Source organism: Parambassis ranga, chromosome 6, assembly GCF_900634625.1.
Source record: "Parambassis ranga chromosome 6, fParRan2.1, whole genome shotgun sequence".
In the NCBI taxonomy this organism is placed as follows: domain Eukaryota; kingdom Metazoa; phylum Chordata; class Actinopteri; family Ambassidae; genus Parambassis; species Parambassis ranga.
This window is the reverse complement of record NC_041027.1, coordinates 14585874-14603373: the sequence shown is the minus strand read 5'-3', so window position 1 is coordinate 14603373 and position 17500 is coordinate 14585874. Positions and strand designations below refer to the sequence as shown.

General features: G+C 47.9%; 2 protein-coding genes across 2 annotated transcripts in view; both read right to left on the bottom strand.

Annotated features, from left to right (window-relative positions):
• The window catches only part of kif19 (kinesin family member 19), a 20142-nt gene extending 13197 nt beyond the window's left edge, over nucleotides 1-6945 (bottom strand). The window contains exons 1-2 of the mRNA XM_028408447.1: nucleotides 6542-6945; nucleotides 5042-5122 (exon numbers count right to left, since the gene is read on the bottom strand). Of these exons, the coding sequence (XP_028264248.1) occupies nucleotides 5042-5122; nucleotides 6542-6580 (120 nt within the window). The 5' untranslated portion in view covers nucleotides 6581-6945. The remainder of the gene's footprint in view (nucleotides 1-5041; nucleotides 5123-6541) is intronic.
• Nucleotides 6946-7638: 693 nt separating this feature from the next.
• Nucleotides 7639-17500, bottom strand: part of ttyh2 (tweety family member 2) — a 34742-nt gene continuing 24880 nt past the window's right edge. The window contains exons 6-14 of the mRNA XM_028408334.1: nucleotides 15943-16015; nucleotides 14325-14394; nucleotides 14180-14235; nucleotides 11705-11797; nucleotides 11536-11628; nucleotides 11297-11439; nucleotides 10649-10834; nucleotides 10449-10527; nucleotides 7639-8473 (exon numbers count right to left, since the gene is read on the bottom strand). Coding sequence (XP_028264135.1) covers nucleotides 8393-8473; nucleotides 10449-10527; nucleotides 10649-10834; nucleotides 11297-11439; nucleotides 11536-11628; nucleotides 11705-11797; nucleotides 14180-14235; nucleotides 14325-14394; nucleotides 15943-16015 — 874 coding nt within the window. The 3' untranslated portion in view covers nucleotides 7639-8392. The remainder of the gene's footprint in view (nucleotides 8474-10448; nucleotides 10528-10648; nucleotides 10835-11296; nucleotides 11440-11535; nucleotides 11629-11704; nucleotides 11798-14179; nucleotides 14236-14324; nucleotides 14395-15942; nucleotides 16016-17500) is intronic.

Sequence of the window (17500 nt, the reverse complement as noted above, 5' to 3'; positions counted from 1 at the left end):
TTCAGTCAGACTCACAAGTGTCCCTGTTCCAACAACGGTGTTATTTGTAGTGACTCATGAGGTTCTGGTGTTTTTTTCAGCCTCACCCCGTTCAAGGCCGCTCAGGACTACTCTGTCTCATCTGTATAATACAGAACATGCATAGATGTGCGAGCCATCCTGTAGTGGACGAACTCACATGCCTGACATTTACACGGTGCCTCAAAATGATCCTCTTACCATCTACTTTAACTATTTACACCAGAGAGGAACATGCACCATGTGACTGAGAACAGAGTGACCCGCGGTACGAACCACGACTTCATGGTGTTTATCAGAAATATGAGGCTCTGCTCTGCCAGGCTCAATGAACTGAAGGAGGGAACATGTGATAAATGACGGCTACAAGCTGTGCAGGGTCCATTCAGCACCGTGTCAAGTTAACTTCACACCCACGTAATGACAGTAATAACAAAATGGTGACGGCTATTTTCAGCTCTTTTGTCCATTTTGTCTCCATCAGGTGTGACAGAGTGGATGGATTAACTATCACCGGGACGGAGCTGTCGGCTTCTGAACTGGAGCGGCAGCAAAGACCCGCAGTTCTACAAGTGTCCACACGAGGCTGACTCTAAAGTGACTGAAGCCACCGCTGACCTCCATGTTTAAAAATCTAAAAACAAGGCTGACACATCAGGTTTTGTGGACATGACGTCCAAGTGTAAAGAAGTCTGATGTCAAGTTTTTACCACAACATTTAGCTTTTAGCCTCAAGCTAACACTACACTGGAAACAAACAGCAGCTTGCACAGGAGGCAGCTGATACCGGCACGCTGTCAGAGGTGTGTCAGAGGCGCTAACCGTCCTCAGTAAGTCATTTTAATCATGTTGGAGACATGTTTTGAAGCTGAATGGGTTCAGCAGCTACACAGGGAGCCTCTGGAAGTGACTCAGCTTGCCTCTGACCTGCCTCCACCCTCGTGGATAAGTTTGGCTCGCGCCGTGCGTAAACATCTCTCCTGTCGGTAATCGGTGCTGCCAGCTTTCAGGGAAGAGGATGAGCCGTGCCAGAGAAACAACCTGTTGTTATGACTGGAGTATTACACCAAAAGCCCCACCCCCGCAGAGACCCATTCCCTCTGCTCTGGTTAAAACCCCAGACAGATGGTTTTCTGTGTAAACACCAGCGGTGCTGATTTTAGTCCATCACCAGGCGACTGTCAGAGGCGTGTTACTGCGAACCAATCCCTGCCTGTCCGGTGCTTCCTGCTTGTGTAAGAGGTATTAGGTGGCGGCGGAGGAAGCGGGGGAACATTGTGCTCCTGATTCTGTTACAGAGGACAGAGCTGGCCGCTGCTCCTCGCAGTTTGATCTAAAACATGTTATGCTTGTGCAACACAACAGGTTAATGGGGTTAGAGTGAAGCCCCTCAGGGCGGCTTTTACCCCCGCGGGCCAAAGAGTGACTCGCAGGAGGCACGAACAGTTCATACCTGCCGTGTTGTGTTACATTGTATAATGATGTTTTCTTAATCAAATTTCTTCATGGATTCATTTTGAGTCCCTCTGTACCCGCCGGAGGGATGAGCGTGTTTACAGCGAGGCCACTCCAGCCCCGCCACGCCCTGCTCCGCTCTCTCATCGCCATCAGGAGGGCTGAGAGGGATTACAAACACGCCATCGACCCTCCCACAATGGCACTTGTTGTGAAGAGAGACTCGGAGAAAACGAGGAGAGCCAAGATTATCCACTCCTCGGTCCTCAGTCTATTTGGGTTTGACATACAGCATTAACCCCAGCTTTGCAGAAGTGGGCCAGCCTTCAGAATAGACCGTCTGTGCCTCCCTTTGCTGCAGCTCTGTTTCTCTTTTTGGTTCAGGTCTCGTTCCTGAAATCCTCTCAGCTCAAAAAAAGGGACGAGGCTATTTGTGTTTCCTTTCCCTCGCTCGTCCAGCACTGAGACTCTTCAAACCCTCGTAAACACAGAGTTTACACACACACAGACGCAGAGCGCTGTTTCTCCGTCAGGCTCACCCCTTCAGAATCAGGTGGACCACAGGTGAAGGCTGTCTGAATGTGCTTTCACTGAGCGACCTTTGTGGAGGCGCTCAGAAACTCTATACTGAGAGCTCCAGGTCGGGCGCTTTGTCCTGCACACTGTACTCGAGTACATGAGCGGTCTGAATGCTGCTTATTGTTTCTAAAGGATTTGATCTTTACACTGAAACCAGGAGGCGAGCGGTCAGGGACCAGAGCGAAGCACCAGCAGTGTTTGTGGGTCTCCTGCTTCGACTGTACGACAAGAGTAAAAAAAAAACAAAAACAAACAATGGCCCTGACCTTGTCTGGGCGTCTCCATGGAGACGAGGCCTCACCATAAAGCATTCCCCACTGTGCCCTGCTGAAGACATGCCTAACAAGCTGGAGGGCTGACAGAGAGAGACACATCCTGACCCTGACTGTAAACATTCACAGATACTAACGAGTGGTCTGCATCCGCACGTCCACGGCGGCGGCGGCGGCGGCGGCGGCGTGTACATGCAGATAAAATGATCTTCTCAGGTGTCTCTTTCACTTGGGCTGAGCGACCATGTTTATCTGTCAGGGACTAAACATAGCTTCACGGTTAGCCTCTTAAGGAGGGACCATTTACACTTAGACCGTCTGACCAAAGATTAGATCGTCCTCAGAATGTAAACACTCTCTCATCAGTTGTACTTCGATGCACTGACGCCGAACAACATAAACACTTTATTACACATATCTGAACAAAACATCTGTTGTAAAAAGATGCTGTTATTGTTGGAAGTTGCGGAGCCATGATTGGCTCACCTGTGACCAGGACAGAACAGTGAAAGTAGAGGGAGTATTTGAGTGAAAAGCTGGTCTGTAGAGGCCGGGTTCTGTCTGTTCTACTGTGATTTACTGCGCAGCAGACATGTCTGAGTCGTTCCCATAGAGGAGCAGGACTTCTTGACGCAGTGAACAATGAGCTGATCATGAGACCGGAGTGAAAAATGTCCAGAATCTGCTGCCTCCTGTCACTTTTTCCTTAGCTTATAAGAAAGCCTTCATACTTAGGAACAGGTTAAGCTTTTCCAACAACAGTTTTTTGAGTGGATTAATATCTCATTCATAAATCCATAAATCCACCTCTGACCTGCCTGCATCTCACTCGAGCTCATTGAGTGTAACAGGTGGTCCATGAAAGACGGAGGCTGGATCCCCTGAGGCCGTCAGAGAGAGAGGGAGAGAGAGAGAGAGAGAGAGAGCAGGTGGCAGAAGGCTTAACCTGAGCTAAAGCCCACGCAATGAGCTCATCTCCACGGGCTTAACCAGCTTCCAGTTGTATGCTTTCTGCCAGGACAGCCAGATCTGAGCGTCCCCACCCAGTCAGCCAGCAGCACGCTGCTAATCTGTCTGAGCAGCGCTGTACCTGCAGGCCATATGGCCTCGCCGAGCACACAGCGAGTGTGTTTGCTCAGTGTGTGTGGACAGGTGCGCTCAGCATCTGTATATGTCACAGCAAAGGTAAACAGACTCTCCTGTAGGCTGTAATCTCACCGCATCCCTGTCACGACGCGACCTGCCTCACGCCATCCCCATCCATTCATGTAAGCCCACAATCCCACTGTCCCATCAACCTGTGTGTATTGTAAGCTTGGCTAATCCCAGTAAACTTCATATAACCTCACACGCACTGTGCGGCATCATATGTATGTCAGTATGTAACTGTCAGTGCTGTGAGGGAGGAGGGAGACAGCCGAGGCTGGGTTGAGATGGAGACAATAACAAAGCCTTATTACAGCGTTTGTGTCAGCAGCATCTCTGCTCCGCTGCTCTTACGCTCTAATCCCCTAAATCCAAGCCTGTTTTAATGATGTCATGGCAGACAGAAGTGCTGATGTTGCCCTTAAGACGCCGAGTAATTAAATTACTTCTGAAAAAGACAAACAAGTCTGATCTCAGCAGCCGAGGCATGAGTGCTTTCTAGAAGTGAGTAAAACTGCAGGGAAAACGCTGCTGATGAAGAAAACGGTTCCTGCGTCACTGTGTCAATCAGCCTCAGCGGGCGCCCAGTCACACCACTTATTACCGTTTGCACCACCTTCATCATCATCGCACCTCCTGTTAAACGGTCTCCAGGAGGGACTCGTTCAAAAAAGCCGGGGCTGGCGGTAAATGCGGTCCTCATGGAGCTCGAGCACGCCGCACGCCCGTCTCACAGGGGAAGTTACATGGCAACAGCTTCATAAAAAAAAAACATCTGCTGCCTGACGGCTCAGTTATTTCAAATTATTTTTAAGGGAATGAATAAAGAAAAATACTAAATTACACTCAGTGCTCAAACACATGGACATGGTCTACAGTGCTCCTGTCATGGTTTATGCTAATAAAGAATTAGCATTATAGCGCCATGAGGCTGTTTACATGCCAAAACTAACCAACAACCACATGGTCGAGGAAAACAAGACACCGAGAGAACAACCGAGCTGATCACATCCAACAGTTTTTCCCTCCTCACACCTTCAGTCACTGTTATTTTGTGGAAACTGGATTGATACGGTTCCGATCAATGGGGCTGATCACATCCAACGCTAACTCCATGTCCAGGCTGACACCTGGCACGCATTAAAATCCATTCCAAACCACAGATAATGTGACGTCTCTGATCAGTCAAGATGCATTATGGGTAATGCTAACGTGTGGCGTCATCCTTTCAATTGATTCTCTGACTGATAACTGTTATTACATCCACTGCTCGGAGCTCTGTGTGATGATTCAGGGCAGACATGCTGAATGTTTTTATGCAGTTTGCTGATGTCCAATTAAAACGCCGGGGCATTCAGCACGGCAGCGGCGGCGGCGGCGGCGCCCGGAGACACGTGGAAGAATTTGTCAGTGGTTAGAAAAGGTCACAGTCTTTGCCACAGATCTGACTCATGCAGCATTCAGCTACAAAAGAAATGTGACATTTCGGCTGCACAAATAAAAGGTGATGCTCGATACCTTATCTGCACAGCCAGGGACAAGAACCCCCTCCACACACTCCACCGGCTCACCTGGTCATCCACTTTGTGGGCCACGATGGTCGCCGCCTCCTCCAGCTCGGCATCGCTGAGGGGTCGGATCCTCAAGGCGACCTGCGGCACAGAGAGAACCCGGTTAGCCTGGGATGGAAGCAGCACAGGGCTCCTCCACTCAGGACAGAAGAAATCAGGTGCATGAAGGACGCTCTGTGTGTGTGTGTGTGTGTGTGTGTGTGTGTGTGTGTGTGTGTGTGTGTGTGTGAGATCACTCCCTCTGAGCTGAATAGAAGCAGAAAGGTGAATGTATGAATGGTTGTTAAGCCCTGACATCAGGTCAGACATGTTTTCTGTGCTTTAGAACGATGTTTTCAGGATTATTCCTTCTAAGCAGAAGCCCGCTGCTCTCAGAGACGCTTCACATTCACACAGACTCAACACAAAATCTGCAAAAAAACTTTATTCTACAGAAGAATTCTCCAAACACAGTGTTTGTCTATATGTCACAGGACGTGTAGGCTCTGTCTGCCTCTGGCCATGACTGTGGATGAAAATGTGGATCAGTCCTTTAGAGTGATGACACACTTCAACAAGCAGATTTTAAAATGTCAAGCACACACTTGTGGATTCAGAGTAAAGTTATGAACCACTGTTCACTGGGGGGGGGGCTTCACCCTGTGAGGCAGCAGGCAGGAATAATGCAGCGCTCTGTGTCTGTCAGCGCCCTGCAGAAGGTGTATTACATGCTGAACAGGAGAGGCCAGGCAACTGAAACAGCCACTTCAATAATTCAGGCCGGCGCTGCAGTGGAAGGGAAAATTCAACGCAAAACACAAACAACAATGGCTGCTGGGAGGGTACTGAACAGCACCAGAACACAGCGAGCGCTGCTGCTGCTGCTGCTGCTGGTGGTGGTGGTGGTGTGGTGGTGGTGGTGGTGGTGCTGGTGGTGTGCCTCCACCTGTAATGAGCCTGACTAAGCTGCAGTTTGCTGAGTGTCAAACGTGATATGAAGACGCTACAACGAGCACGAAATCAAGGACGGCTGGATGCAGGAGGTAAAGAGTGGACAGTAAAGCTCTCTCCATAAAACATAAACCACACACAGGGACCTACACCTGACACCTGGTCGGGCTGATAATGAGGCAAAGCACTGCTTCATTTTTCAAAAATTATTTCAAAACAACCAACTGTTGTTTCATTTTTTTGCTTTAAAATAAACAAATAATTCTGTTTATTGTATTTTTTCTACACTTTCCTGCTTCCTATAAGTTCCTTTTGTATTAGCAGCATTGATAATGTGGAAAACACTGAATAATAATAACAGCTGTATTTTACAGTCTGACTACACTCAGCTCAGCGTGTTAATAATTCTTTAAAAACTAATGAGACTTTCAAAATAAAAGCAGGAAAATAAAAAGAGAACTAAAGTCAAACAAGCAGTGAACACACACACACACACACACACACACACACACACACACACACACACACACACGGAAACATTTCAATATGATCGATCATTCAAAGACTCACGGTCAGCTGGTGGTCTTTGGACTCCCCGGTGTCCTTCATGGTCAGTTCGGGTCTAAGTGAAGGAGGATGAAGAGGAGGCTCACTGGACCATCCTGCATGCCCCCTGCAGCCCGCACACACACTGCCACTGGTGGATCAGCCTCTTCCTCCTTCGTGTCGTCGTGTCTTTTACACTTTAACGATCAGCCCGTCGTAAACCGTCCGGTTCTAATGCGTCAGAGCTCCCGCTCCTCCTCCTCCTCCTCTTCTTCCTCCCTCTTCTTCTTCTTCTCTGAACGTTTCATCCACAATGATCCGCCGGCGGAGGAGAAGCTTCAGCCACCTGCTGCACTCACTTCCCCGTGTGAGTGCGTGTGTGTGTCCGCTGATCTCCGTTGCTGTTTGTGTTTACAGTGTGTGTGTGTGTGTGTGTTGTCCCTGGAGATCCTCCGGTAGTAAAGTTAGCGGCTGTCAATCAAAGGAAGCACTTCCGATTAGAAAATAAAAGTTTTACTTAATTAAAGAATTATATACACGAAAGTATTTTGTTTTCTATATTTTGTATTTATACGGATTCTTACCGTTGCTGCGCGCCAATAAATTAAACCTTTAGTTGTGTAAACTCTGGTGACTGGTCTGGTTGATATTTAAATCAGTTTACCTTCAGAAAAGTGTTTTAAGCGGCCTCAGGTAAAAATCACAGGTTTGTTCAAAACGTGTAAAATATTAAAAAAAAAATAAAATCTTTTTTTAACACAACTTAATACCGTATAGCCATCTGGAAAACAACTTTAACGTTAATAAAAATAAAATCAACTTCACTTCCGGTTCCAAATAAATATGGCTGCCTCTAGTTTTGTTTAATTTGTTTGTGAGTCATTTCAGACTGGCTGAGCAGCGCTCTGCTGCCATCTGCTGGACAAATATTGAAATTACACATTCAACAATGTGGAGTTCAAAAATATAAAATATAATATATATATATATATATATATATATATATACATATATATAAATATAACCATATTGGCACAGATGATCAATAGGAGTGACAGGGAAATTTGGCAGTCAAAGGTCAAAGGTCACTGTGAGCTCAAATGAAAGAAGAAACGGAGAAGTGTAAAACTCAAAGCTGGTTTTATTCACCTCACAGTCGGACCCTGAAGTTTTTGGGGTCACACACACAAAAAAGTTAAGCACCACTCCGAGTGCCTGTACAGTGACACATGCTAACACAACATTAAACAGCACTGCATTAAATCATCATCGTTAGTCCACATATTAATCATCCTGAATTCTGACAGACGCCAGGAGAGTCCGTTGTGTTAGTCGGGTTAGATGGAAAAATGTTCCTGTGTGTGACGTCGCCACACGAGCTAGAAAAGATATAAAAAAAATGGCACGCAGAAGAAGAGTTATTATCGTACGAGGTATTTACAGAAGCCATGGTCTCGAGGTGGTCTGAGACTTCAGACCTGTGTGTGTGCGTGTGTGTGTGTGTGTGTGTGTGAATAAATTATCCGTCAACATCGCCTCCTGCTGTGTGCGGCCGGTGCTGCCGTGTTTGTGCTTCACAGATATCGAGCATGTAGAAAACTGGGTGGTGTGTGAGTGTGAGTGTAAACAGACCTGACGCACGCTTCAAAGCTCCGAAGGCTCAACGTTACTGCAAAATACTTTAAGTTTGTCAAAGCAACACGATGGATTAAGAGCAGGTTAAAACACACAGAGCAGGGCAGATGTTGTTCCCATTGGCCTGATGCTGCCGCGGCCCAGGACGCCGTCCTCCATGACGCCCGTGCGCAGCCACACTTCCTCTTATCTTGTCGAGTGTTTGCTACGCTGCTTCCCTCCTCGGGCAGATAAACAAGTCTATGCTTGGAAGTCGCTTCCAAAGTGTCTGCTCTGTTCCTCGGTCATGGACAGATAGGTGGCCCTCATAGTGGGGGAGTACTGCAGAAGAACACACACAACATTACATGTGAGCTGAAGGTGGAAACTGACGGCTGAACAGCAATGAGGGGAAATGAGTTTTAAGGAGCAGTCCACTGAAAATCTGACGAAAGCAGCTGCTGGTGTTTGATGGCTGCTGTGGGATTCCTGCCATTGTGGGACACATACTAACGTGGAATGCTGAGTAATGTGGGATAAAAATGTGGAAGAAGACTAGTGTGGGCCGCTGACTCATTGGAGGGTTCTGACACTTGTGGGGTGCTGGATAATTAATGTGTGATACTCAGGACTAAGAACCCGTTCACACTGGGGAAATCAATCCGGAATCTAGAGCAGGATTCGGGCCGTATCTGGATATATCCGGATTGATTTCAATCCTCCTCTCGGTGGTGGATCTAGCCAGATCGGCTTACATCTGGCTCAGGTCTGAACGCACATGCAGCTAGCGAATCCCACTAGCGACATCATACTTCTGGGTCTCGTACAAAAGCCGTATGTAAACAACCGTCGAACTACGACAGCTTTGCCCCGAGTTTATTTTCCACAGGACTACAAAGGAATAAACTGCTTTTTAAACCGGAAAAACGATGGAACGAGCGACACGGAACAAAAAAAACAAAAACCAGACTGTATATTACGAGGCGCCACCTAGTGGTTTGGAGGACAACAAACAAGCCGGGTTAAGCCGGATTGAGTGCGGACACGTGTGTGTGATAGCCAGATTTAAAAACAGGCCTGAACGTATCCAGTTTAAAGGCGATCTGGATTCAATCCCACTCTAGCTGGACTGACTCTCTCCAGTGTGAACGGGGTCTTTAAATTAGGTCTCACTAGAGGGGGGATGGGGGCAGTCTATTGTGGGGTGCAGGACAACGTAGCCTACTGACTACTGTGGGTTACTAATGTTCTATTATTATGTGTAGACTATTATGGGATGCATGAATGTTGGAGTAAAGCCATCAAACAGGAAGTATCCTCTGTGACCAATTGAATGCAGATGCACAGTTAGTAGATCTTGAAATATTTTCAGTGGAGTGTTCCTTTAAATCAAACCGACCACACTAACTAATCACCCCCATCACTACACCTGAACACCTCCCTACAGAACCGAATCAGTGGAACAATACTGCATGCACAGGTCAGGAGAGAGGGGCTGCAGTACCACCCTGTGAACACCAGGGGGAGATTTAAAACAAATACTGACATCTGGGATGAGAGCGACAGGCTGTGTGTAGGGGGGGGGGTTAAAGGGTTAAAGCCATGCTGAAAACAGGAAGAACTGCACAGGAACAAAAGTGAGGAAGAGGTGGGGGGGGGGGGGGGGAGCAAACCCTGAGGAAGAGGAGAAAAGACTTACTCGGTTTCTATACTGCTGAGAGTATATCTCCAAAAGTTGAGTAAAAGAAAAGAGGGTAACGGAAATAAAACAAACAAACAAACAAAGAAAGAAACAAACACACGACGAACAAACAAAAAAATATATAAAAAGAAGCTGTTAGCCGGAGACGACCGCATGAAGCTGCACAGTCATGAGGGAGAATTTCATTATGCATCAGGAAGTGGGAGTGAATTAGGAGAAAGAAGTCAGAATGCATCATTTACTGTTCATGTGCAGAGCGCTGTTAACGAGGAGCTCCTCCACATTAAAAATTAATTCACTGTCTTTCTATTTTTATCCGTGTGATGTAACAGGAAACAAGCAGCACAGCGGGGGGTGAATCAATTCAGCGAGGAAGAAAACAGTGAGAAGAGTTAATGGGTTTTAGACCCAGGTCTGGTTCTCCGGGGAGGCCGGCCGGAGAAGGGTTAAATGATGCTCTGTCCACATCAAATATTAACTCAGCAGAGGAAGAAGGCACAGCAGCTTTCTAAGTGATTCAAATAAGGATGTGGCTTTTAATTTATATTTATAGAGCCACTTCCTGTCTGCTAGCTGACATCATAGGAAAGACTTGGCCTCTGGGACCCAACGCACCGAGGGAGGTGGAGAGCCTCGTCCAATCAGAGGCACGTTCTCGTACCGCGGGTTTCCCCCAAAAAGAGCGGTCTGGTTCCTGCAAGAAGAAGAAGAAGAAACAAAAGACGTCACGACTTCACCCTGACCTCCACACACACAATCACACACACACGCACACGCACACACACACACACACACACACATACATACACACTCACATGTACTCGGACACAGGGGCGTTGGAGACAGCCGGGCCCGGCGGGTGGAGGCTGTTCTGGCTGCCCATGCTGCTGCTGTAGCTGCAGAAGCTGTGCATGTTGGCGTGGTTGGGGTTCTGAGAGCCGAGCCGTCGAGCCCGCGGGTTGAACGGGTCCTCCTCATCGATGTCGTCGTATTCTTGATCTCTGAAATCCAGAAAAAAACAAATCTGAAGTCCAGCAACAGGAGAGAAGTCAGACCTGTGTGTGTGCGGTTAAAGACGGAAACCTAGAGAGTCTGCAGATCAGCCAAACACTCACCGTGGCGTCATGTCAGTTTAAAAGGTTTATTCTTGGAGGGTTTTTAATGTCCAACATTTTGTATTTAAAAATACATTTGATGCAAATTAGAGTCTAACACCTAAAGGTACGGGGCTCAGTGTATGTCTCCCCCTGCTGGCAGTCATTGTAATTACACAATGTTGTGTAACATCAGGACCTTCCACACTAAACCAGTCTGGACCTCACAGAGCGACTAACATCTTTATATCTGCAGCATCACACACACAGACACACACACAGACACACACAGACACACACAGACACACACACAGGCTCAGTGTGTGATGTGCAGGAGGGGAAAATGAGGACGCTCCGGCAGGGACCGACCTGCAGGCGATTTGTCTCCATGCTCTGGGAATGGCACACAGCATGACAGTGAAGGCACAGGCTGCCAGCACGGAGAACAGGCAGAGGTACAGCACACCCTCCACCCCGTCGTAGCACACCCCCACCATGGCGTCCAGGTAGTCCTAAAGAGGTCACACACACAGAACATGAGCCGGTCAGACAGCGAGCTAAACTCCAGTCCTTCTGCTGTGCTGCTAATTGGGATGCAGAGAACAAACCTTGTTGAGCCCCCTGCAGTCCAGCAGGGCGGTCAGCTGGTGCAGACTGGCCTCCGAGGAGTTCAACAAATGCTGGATGCCCAGTAAGTCTCTCTGTGGAGAGGTCAGCGTATCTGTTTAATACATATTCAGACCAACACATGCCTCCACCGCTGTTTTTATGTGTCACCTCAGCCGTAGGAAACAGAGGCACGGCGAACTGCAGCATGCCCTGGATCTGGATCTGCATGGTGGTCAGGGACCTCTGGAAGATGGTGAGGGGCTGCAAACACAAAGTTTAATGTGAAGAGCATGTTTTAACGGTGCGTCCGTCCACAAACTGAAAACACATGATGAAAGTGGACAAAGTGGATCACATTCTTCTGTGATCACATTACAGACGTTAGGTAACACACATTTATAATGTGAGGACCAAGCTCAACCCCGACCTTTAGAACTGAGACATGAAGCAACCAGGAAGTGCTGATACCTGCAGTTCCTCCAGTGTCCACCTGAGGGCTGGCTCCAAAAGGGAAACATAAAGCTAATTTACAGCTGCAGCTAGCTAACCCCGCCCCCGCATCATTATTGGCCAAATTAATTTCCTCATAATACATGGCTAGTTAGCCAGCTAGCTTAGCTACATGTGACTTCATAACGTTAGCTCTCCGATTAGCTAATTTTGTGCTCAGTAAATGCAGCAGATGCTGTTCTCCACTCAAGAATACACGTTGGTGCTTAATTAGCAAGTAAGCTAATGTTAGCAAGTGCTGCGCAGTGAGGCAAAGCAACTATTTTACACAGAATTAGGGATTGTTGAATAAAATCGGTCAGTGTGTGAGCGAGGCTAGCTACCGCTAAAAACAGGTCTGAAAAGTAGGTTTAGCTAGCAGCTAAATCTAAGGGTTTGTTTCGTTCATTTTTTGACATAAAACTAGCACGAGTCAGAGGTTTGTGTGTTTTAAATCGCACAAAATGTTTCCGCAGTTTGGCCCCGTTCCCTGTTTGTTCCACGTTCTCACCAGCAGGGGGCAGACTAGCCTCTGTATTCAGCACAGCACACTATAGATGGGATCATCTCATCCTCATCGTACCTTTTTAATAATGTTCGAATGAGTCAATGTGAAGCACCGAGTCCTCACAGCGTGCTGAGAGCAGGCCTTCGGTCTGCGGCACGATGTTCTAATGAAACAGGATACAGTCAATTACCTCGTCTATCCATGACTGCAGCGACTCTGCTCTGATCTGACATTTCTCTCAGTGTCTACCCGACCGTCCTGCAGCTCTAATGGCCTGATCCGATCTGGCGTCGTGCTTCAGACTGGCTGAGCTCGTTCTGAGCCAAACAAAGTAAAAATAGGACAGAGAGGTGAACGGAGGAGGAAAACAGAAAAACACAGCGAGATGGAGGCCACAGAGGGCGGACCGAGGGTCAGAGAGCCAGATCACACAGATCCGACGGCTCTCTGTGAACTTTGCACCTGTTGGAGCGCCGCCTTTGTTTGGCAGGAAGGGGCGCCGCTCGGCTGCTCCTGCAGGCAGCCTGATAACAGGACCCGATGAAGACTGATGTGACCCCTCAGAGGAAGAGGAGGAAGAGGCAGATTCACCAGGCCGTTGGGTCAGCTCTGTACAGTTCAGAGCCTTGTTTTGGCAGCTGTGCAGCTCTGCTGATCTGCTGCGAGCTGAAGTCAGACTGACAGGAGAGAGTCGGACCAAGACGAACCCTGAGGGGCAGAGACATGAGCGCCGAGCGATCTGGCTGCAGCTTTTTATGTAACTATTCTTATTTAATTCAAGGCTGCATTTCAATCACTTAATAATTTACTGTTGTTTCTTAAAGTTTTATTTCCCAGATATAAAACTTTCCTCTCTGGTTTTCTTCAGATCTCTGGAGGGAGATTTTTATCTAACTTTAAAACAGTGCCCGCTGAAATCTGTATGTATGTAAAACATACAGAATAAACCCTTAAACAGTCCTATTAATAACACGTGGCGCTTGTTGTCATGGTTACCTCTTTGCATCTATTATTGTCCGCCAGACTTTGGAGGACTGGAGAGAACAGGAAGCTTGAGTGATGGTCGAGAAATATTTGATGATGGAGAAAGACGCTGCAGCCGTGTTGTAGAGGGGTGAGTTCTCAAACACTGTGAGGGAGAGAGCTAGCTGCTAGCTGCTAGCAGCGTTGGTGTATTCAGGGCTGCGGGAGCCATCTTGGATGTTTGTGAAACTAACACAAGGGTGACACCTCAGAGGACGCTCTTTTTGATACTTTCAAGGTGGCATCATCTCTTAGGACTGATCCGGTTTACATGTGGATTTGCTGTTGGAGCCACCCTCAAATGGCCACTTAAGGAACTGCAGGGTTTGTTTTTTTAGGGTGGACCATCTTCACTCCAGGTCTCAGTTTGTAGCAACTGAAAGAACGAGCATGCCTTTCTGTTCTGCTGGTTTTAAAGTGTCAGCCAGTTCTCTGATCTGAAACTCGCTCTCAGGTGTTTTGAAACCGTTCTCTCTGGACGCACGTGGCCACTGACAAATCAGACACATTTCAGATCAGATGCTGGACCCAAGGAGGATTGTTGTCAACCAAGATGGGCGACATGGTCCATGTTTTGCACTAATTTGCATGCGTCCTGCTTGGAGCGGCAGAACAGTTCCTACCTGCTGGAAAGGGTTGGATAGCGTCTGGTTGCAGTACAGATAGTAATGAACGATGTCTGTGGAAAACACAGGAGAGGCTCATTAAACATGGCGTCATGTGCTCTGGTGCTAAGGACTCCATTGATGCAGTGCTGCTGAGGCTCACCGGCTCCGATGACTCCCTTTGTTTGACTCATGATGTATTTGTCCGGAGACACGCAGAAGTCGCTGGTTCCCTGAAAGGAAAGAACGTTCACACTTTCATTAGTGACTTCTGACACATCCAGACTTTCCCCTCTCACTTGCAGCCTCTTCTACTTAACCACAAACCGGCCAAGGCAAAAAAAATAAATAAAAATCCCCGAACTGCCGAGCTGCTGCAGGCTGAATGCTGAATGTCCCCCGGGCTACGGACAAACACTCTGTGAGAAGCTTAACCTTCTCGGGGGGGGTGCACTAATGAGCCACACACACACAAATGAGATGAGCAGAGTTTCTCAGCAAACCCGAGCTAGTTTGCTCCAAACAAGAGGAGAGCAGGGAGCTCGGAGTTTGTTAGAATTCCTGAAGGGACGGCGGCGACGCTCACAGAATGCAAAGCTGCGACTCCCCGCCATCTGTAATTAGGAGCTCTGCCAAGGAGCGTATTCATTTATGGTGTCTTCAGGCTGCACACACACACACCTGTCAGTCATGCGTGGTGTTCTAACAACAACAACAACACCTTTAGCCCTCAGACAACAACACAACAACAAACTGCAGTTCATCCAGCAGCCACTAGAGGCTGGCTCCGATCCCCACAGACTTCCAAATTAAAATCAAATGAATTTATGTATTAAAATAAACAACATGCAGTTCCTTGAGTGACCACTAGAGGGTGGCTTCAACCAGGAGTCAGGCTCATACAGTGACAGTAACAGAGCGCTGCTGTGGTTTTGGTCACATCGTTGCCTCTAGCGCCCCCCGTTGGTCTACTATTTTCCTGAACACTATAAATAAAGATGGACGACCTTTCTACGATGTCACCAGTGAGTTTCTTGATGTCCACAGGGACGGTCTCGGCCTTCCCAGCCTTTAGTTCCCATTTCATCTTATAATTGTGGCTGTTTTCCAAGATGGAGGCAGGACTCAGTGGACGCTATGATGTCACCGATCACCTGACTGCCTGGTGTTATTTACAATGTTTACACCTTCACAAAACAGAAGTGTTACGTAACAGCCCGACAAACATCACCCTGTAACACACACACTGACGTCCCATCATTTATTCATCGTCTGGAGAAGAAAGGGGAACCTTTCATCGTCAAAGCATGGAGGACCATTAAGACGGTCGGACCACAGACAAAGAGAGAGAGAGGAACCCTCTAACTCGCTGCTCATTATATTCAATTCACATGTGTCAACAGCCTCAGGTCAAACTAACATCCAGCTACACAACTCGCCCGAGGCAGCGGCGCTCCTCCCTCTGATACCACACGTCTCACAGAGGTTCCTCCTCCTGTTAGCCGCGGGGCGCCATGTGACAGCAGATATATTCAGTGCGAGCGGCTTTAAAAGCTGCGACTGGATTCCTGCCGACTTCACACCAGCTCATCCAGAGGTGTGTGATGATGCTGACAAGGTGCGACTTTGTTCTCTTGTTGGTTTATTTTTAGCAGCGGAGATGAAAAGGACGTGACAGACGGCGCGGATGCTGCCGCCGCCATGACGACACGCCGCAGATGTTACCGGTGATTGTGGTGGTGCTGGATGTTTTTGGGTGTGAAAGCAGTGGAGCAGCTCACCACAGCGGTGGCCAGGTCGGCTCCCAGGGACGTCCAGCTCAGGACCAGCGTCAGCACCCCGAACACCATCATCCTGCAGCGGAGGCGGAGACACAAACAATAAGAAATCACATCCATACACAAACAGGAAGTGACAACAAAACACAATTTCACAAGAGGGTGGAACAAAAAGTGAGTAAATAACAAATATATCACAGCTGGAGCCAAACATCTGTTCTTTAGCTGCTAATGTTCTGACTTGGTGTCAGCAGTGTGAGATACCACTGACACTGAGTCATATCCACCATATCTGAGGCCCCAAGGCGGCGGGGAGTGATCTCATTGGCTGTCCATCAACAGAGAGGGTCAGAGGTCATGTTTGTTTCCATGGAGCTCATTGGCCGGCCTCCAGCTCCCCTGGGTGAGGGTGTGTGGGTGTTCCCATAAATAAATGTGGGCCCCCTCCCTGATGATCTCAGTTCATCAGAAAACGAACCGAGCGTCTGTGAGAGGTGCTGATGAGTCTGCAGATCAATGGTCCAATCAGAGATCGGCTCTCGTTAGGGGAAGAAAAAAAATCCCATTACCAGTAAAATATGATTCTTTTTTTTCAGCCTTTTTCCACAGAAAAGATACTGATCTGAGTTTTCTGTCTGTGCCTGCTCCGGTTTGTCTGGCTGTGAATCAGCTCAGAGGGCGAGTGGGACTTCACACACTGCTTATCTTAATTTAAAATCCAATCCTTCACTGATTCACTCTGGATAACAGCAGCAGTAATGACTGACTGTCCTTTGTGAGGAATTTTTAAAATGTAAAGGACAGGCGCCTTCAGCAGCTGATTGGATGAACCGGCTGTCAGTCAACCAACCAGGAAACAAAAAACACCAAAGATCTCTGAAAGCTAGCAAGTAGCAGTTAGCATGTCTACAGAGGATTAGCGAGGGATCTGAACATCACATGAATCCAGCTGTCATCTGAGCTGAAGCAGCTAAAGCTAATGTCTGTGATGAGGTAAATAAAAACCAATATCTTGTGCTAATGAGGATCATGGTGCGTTACCACTTTGTGCCACTAGATGGAATAATGAGCTAGAAATCATGGAATGGGTGACGCTTTAAAAGGCTACGACTTAATGCTAGCAAGCGCTGGTGTCCTCACACATCACTCATGACGCCCAGCTGGCAGCTCGATGTCTCATCCACGAGATTAGGACAGATTATATCATTTATCCAAGAGACTGCACAGAAACCAACAAAGTCACTGCACTCTTCCCGTTTCCATGGTGACACTGCTGAAGTCCTTTGCTCTGCGGCGGGGATCGACGACCTCACTGACAGTTCGCTGGACCACGTGAGCGACTGTAAACAAACACTGAGTGACCCGGCGTAAAGGAGCAACGGCCTCTGATGGCCGCAGCAGAGCGACGCCGCAGCCTTCAGCTTCCTGGGGGGGGGGGGGTCAAGCAGAGGAGCAGGAAATCAGCTGTAAACGCTGCCGAGGCCGGCGAGCAGGGCAGATTCATGCTGAGTCACTCTGCATTAAATCTGAGATTCTCCTCAGCTGAACAATCATTTTTATT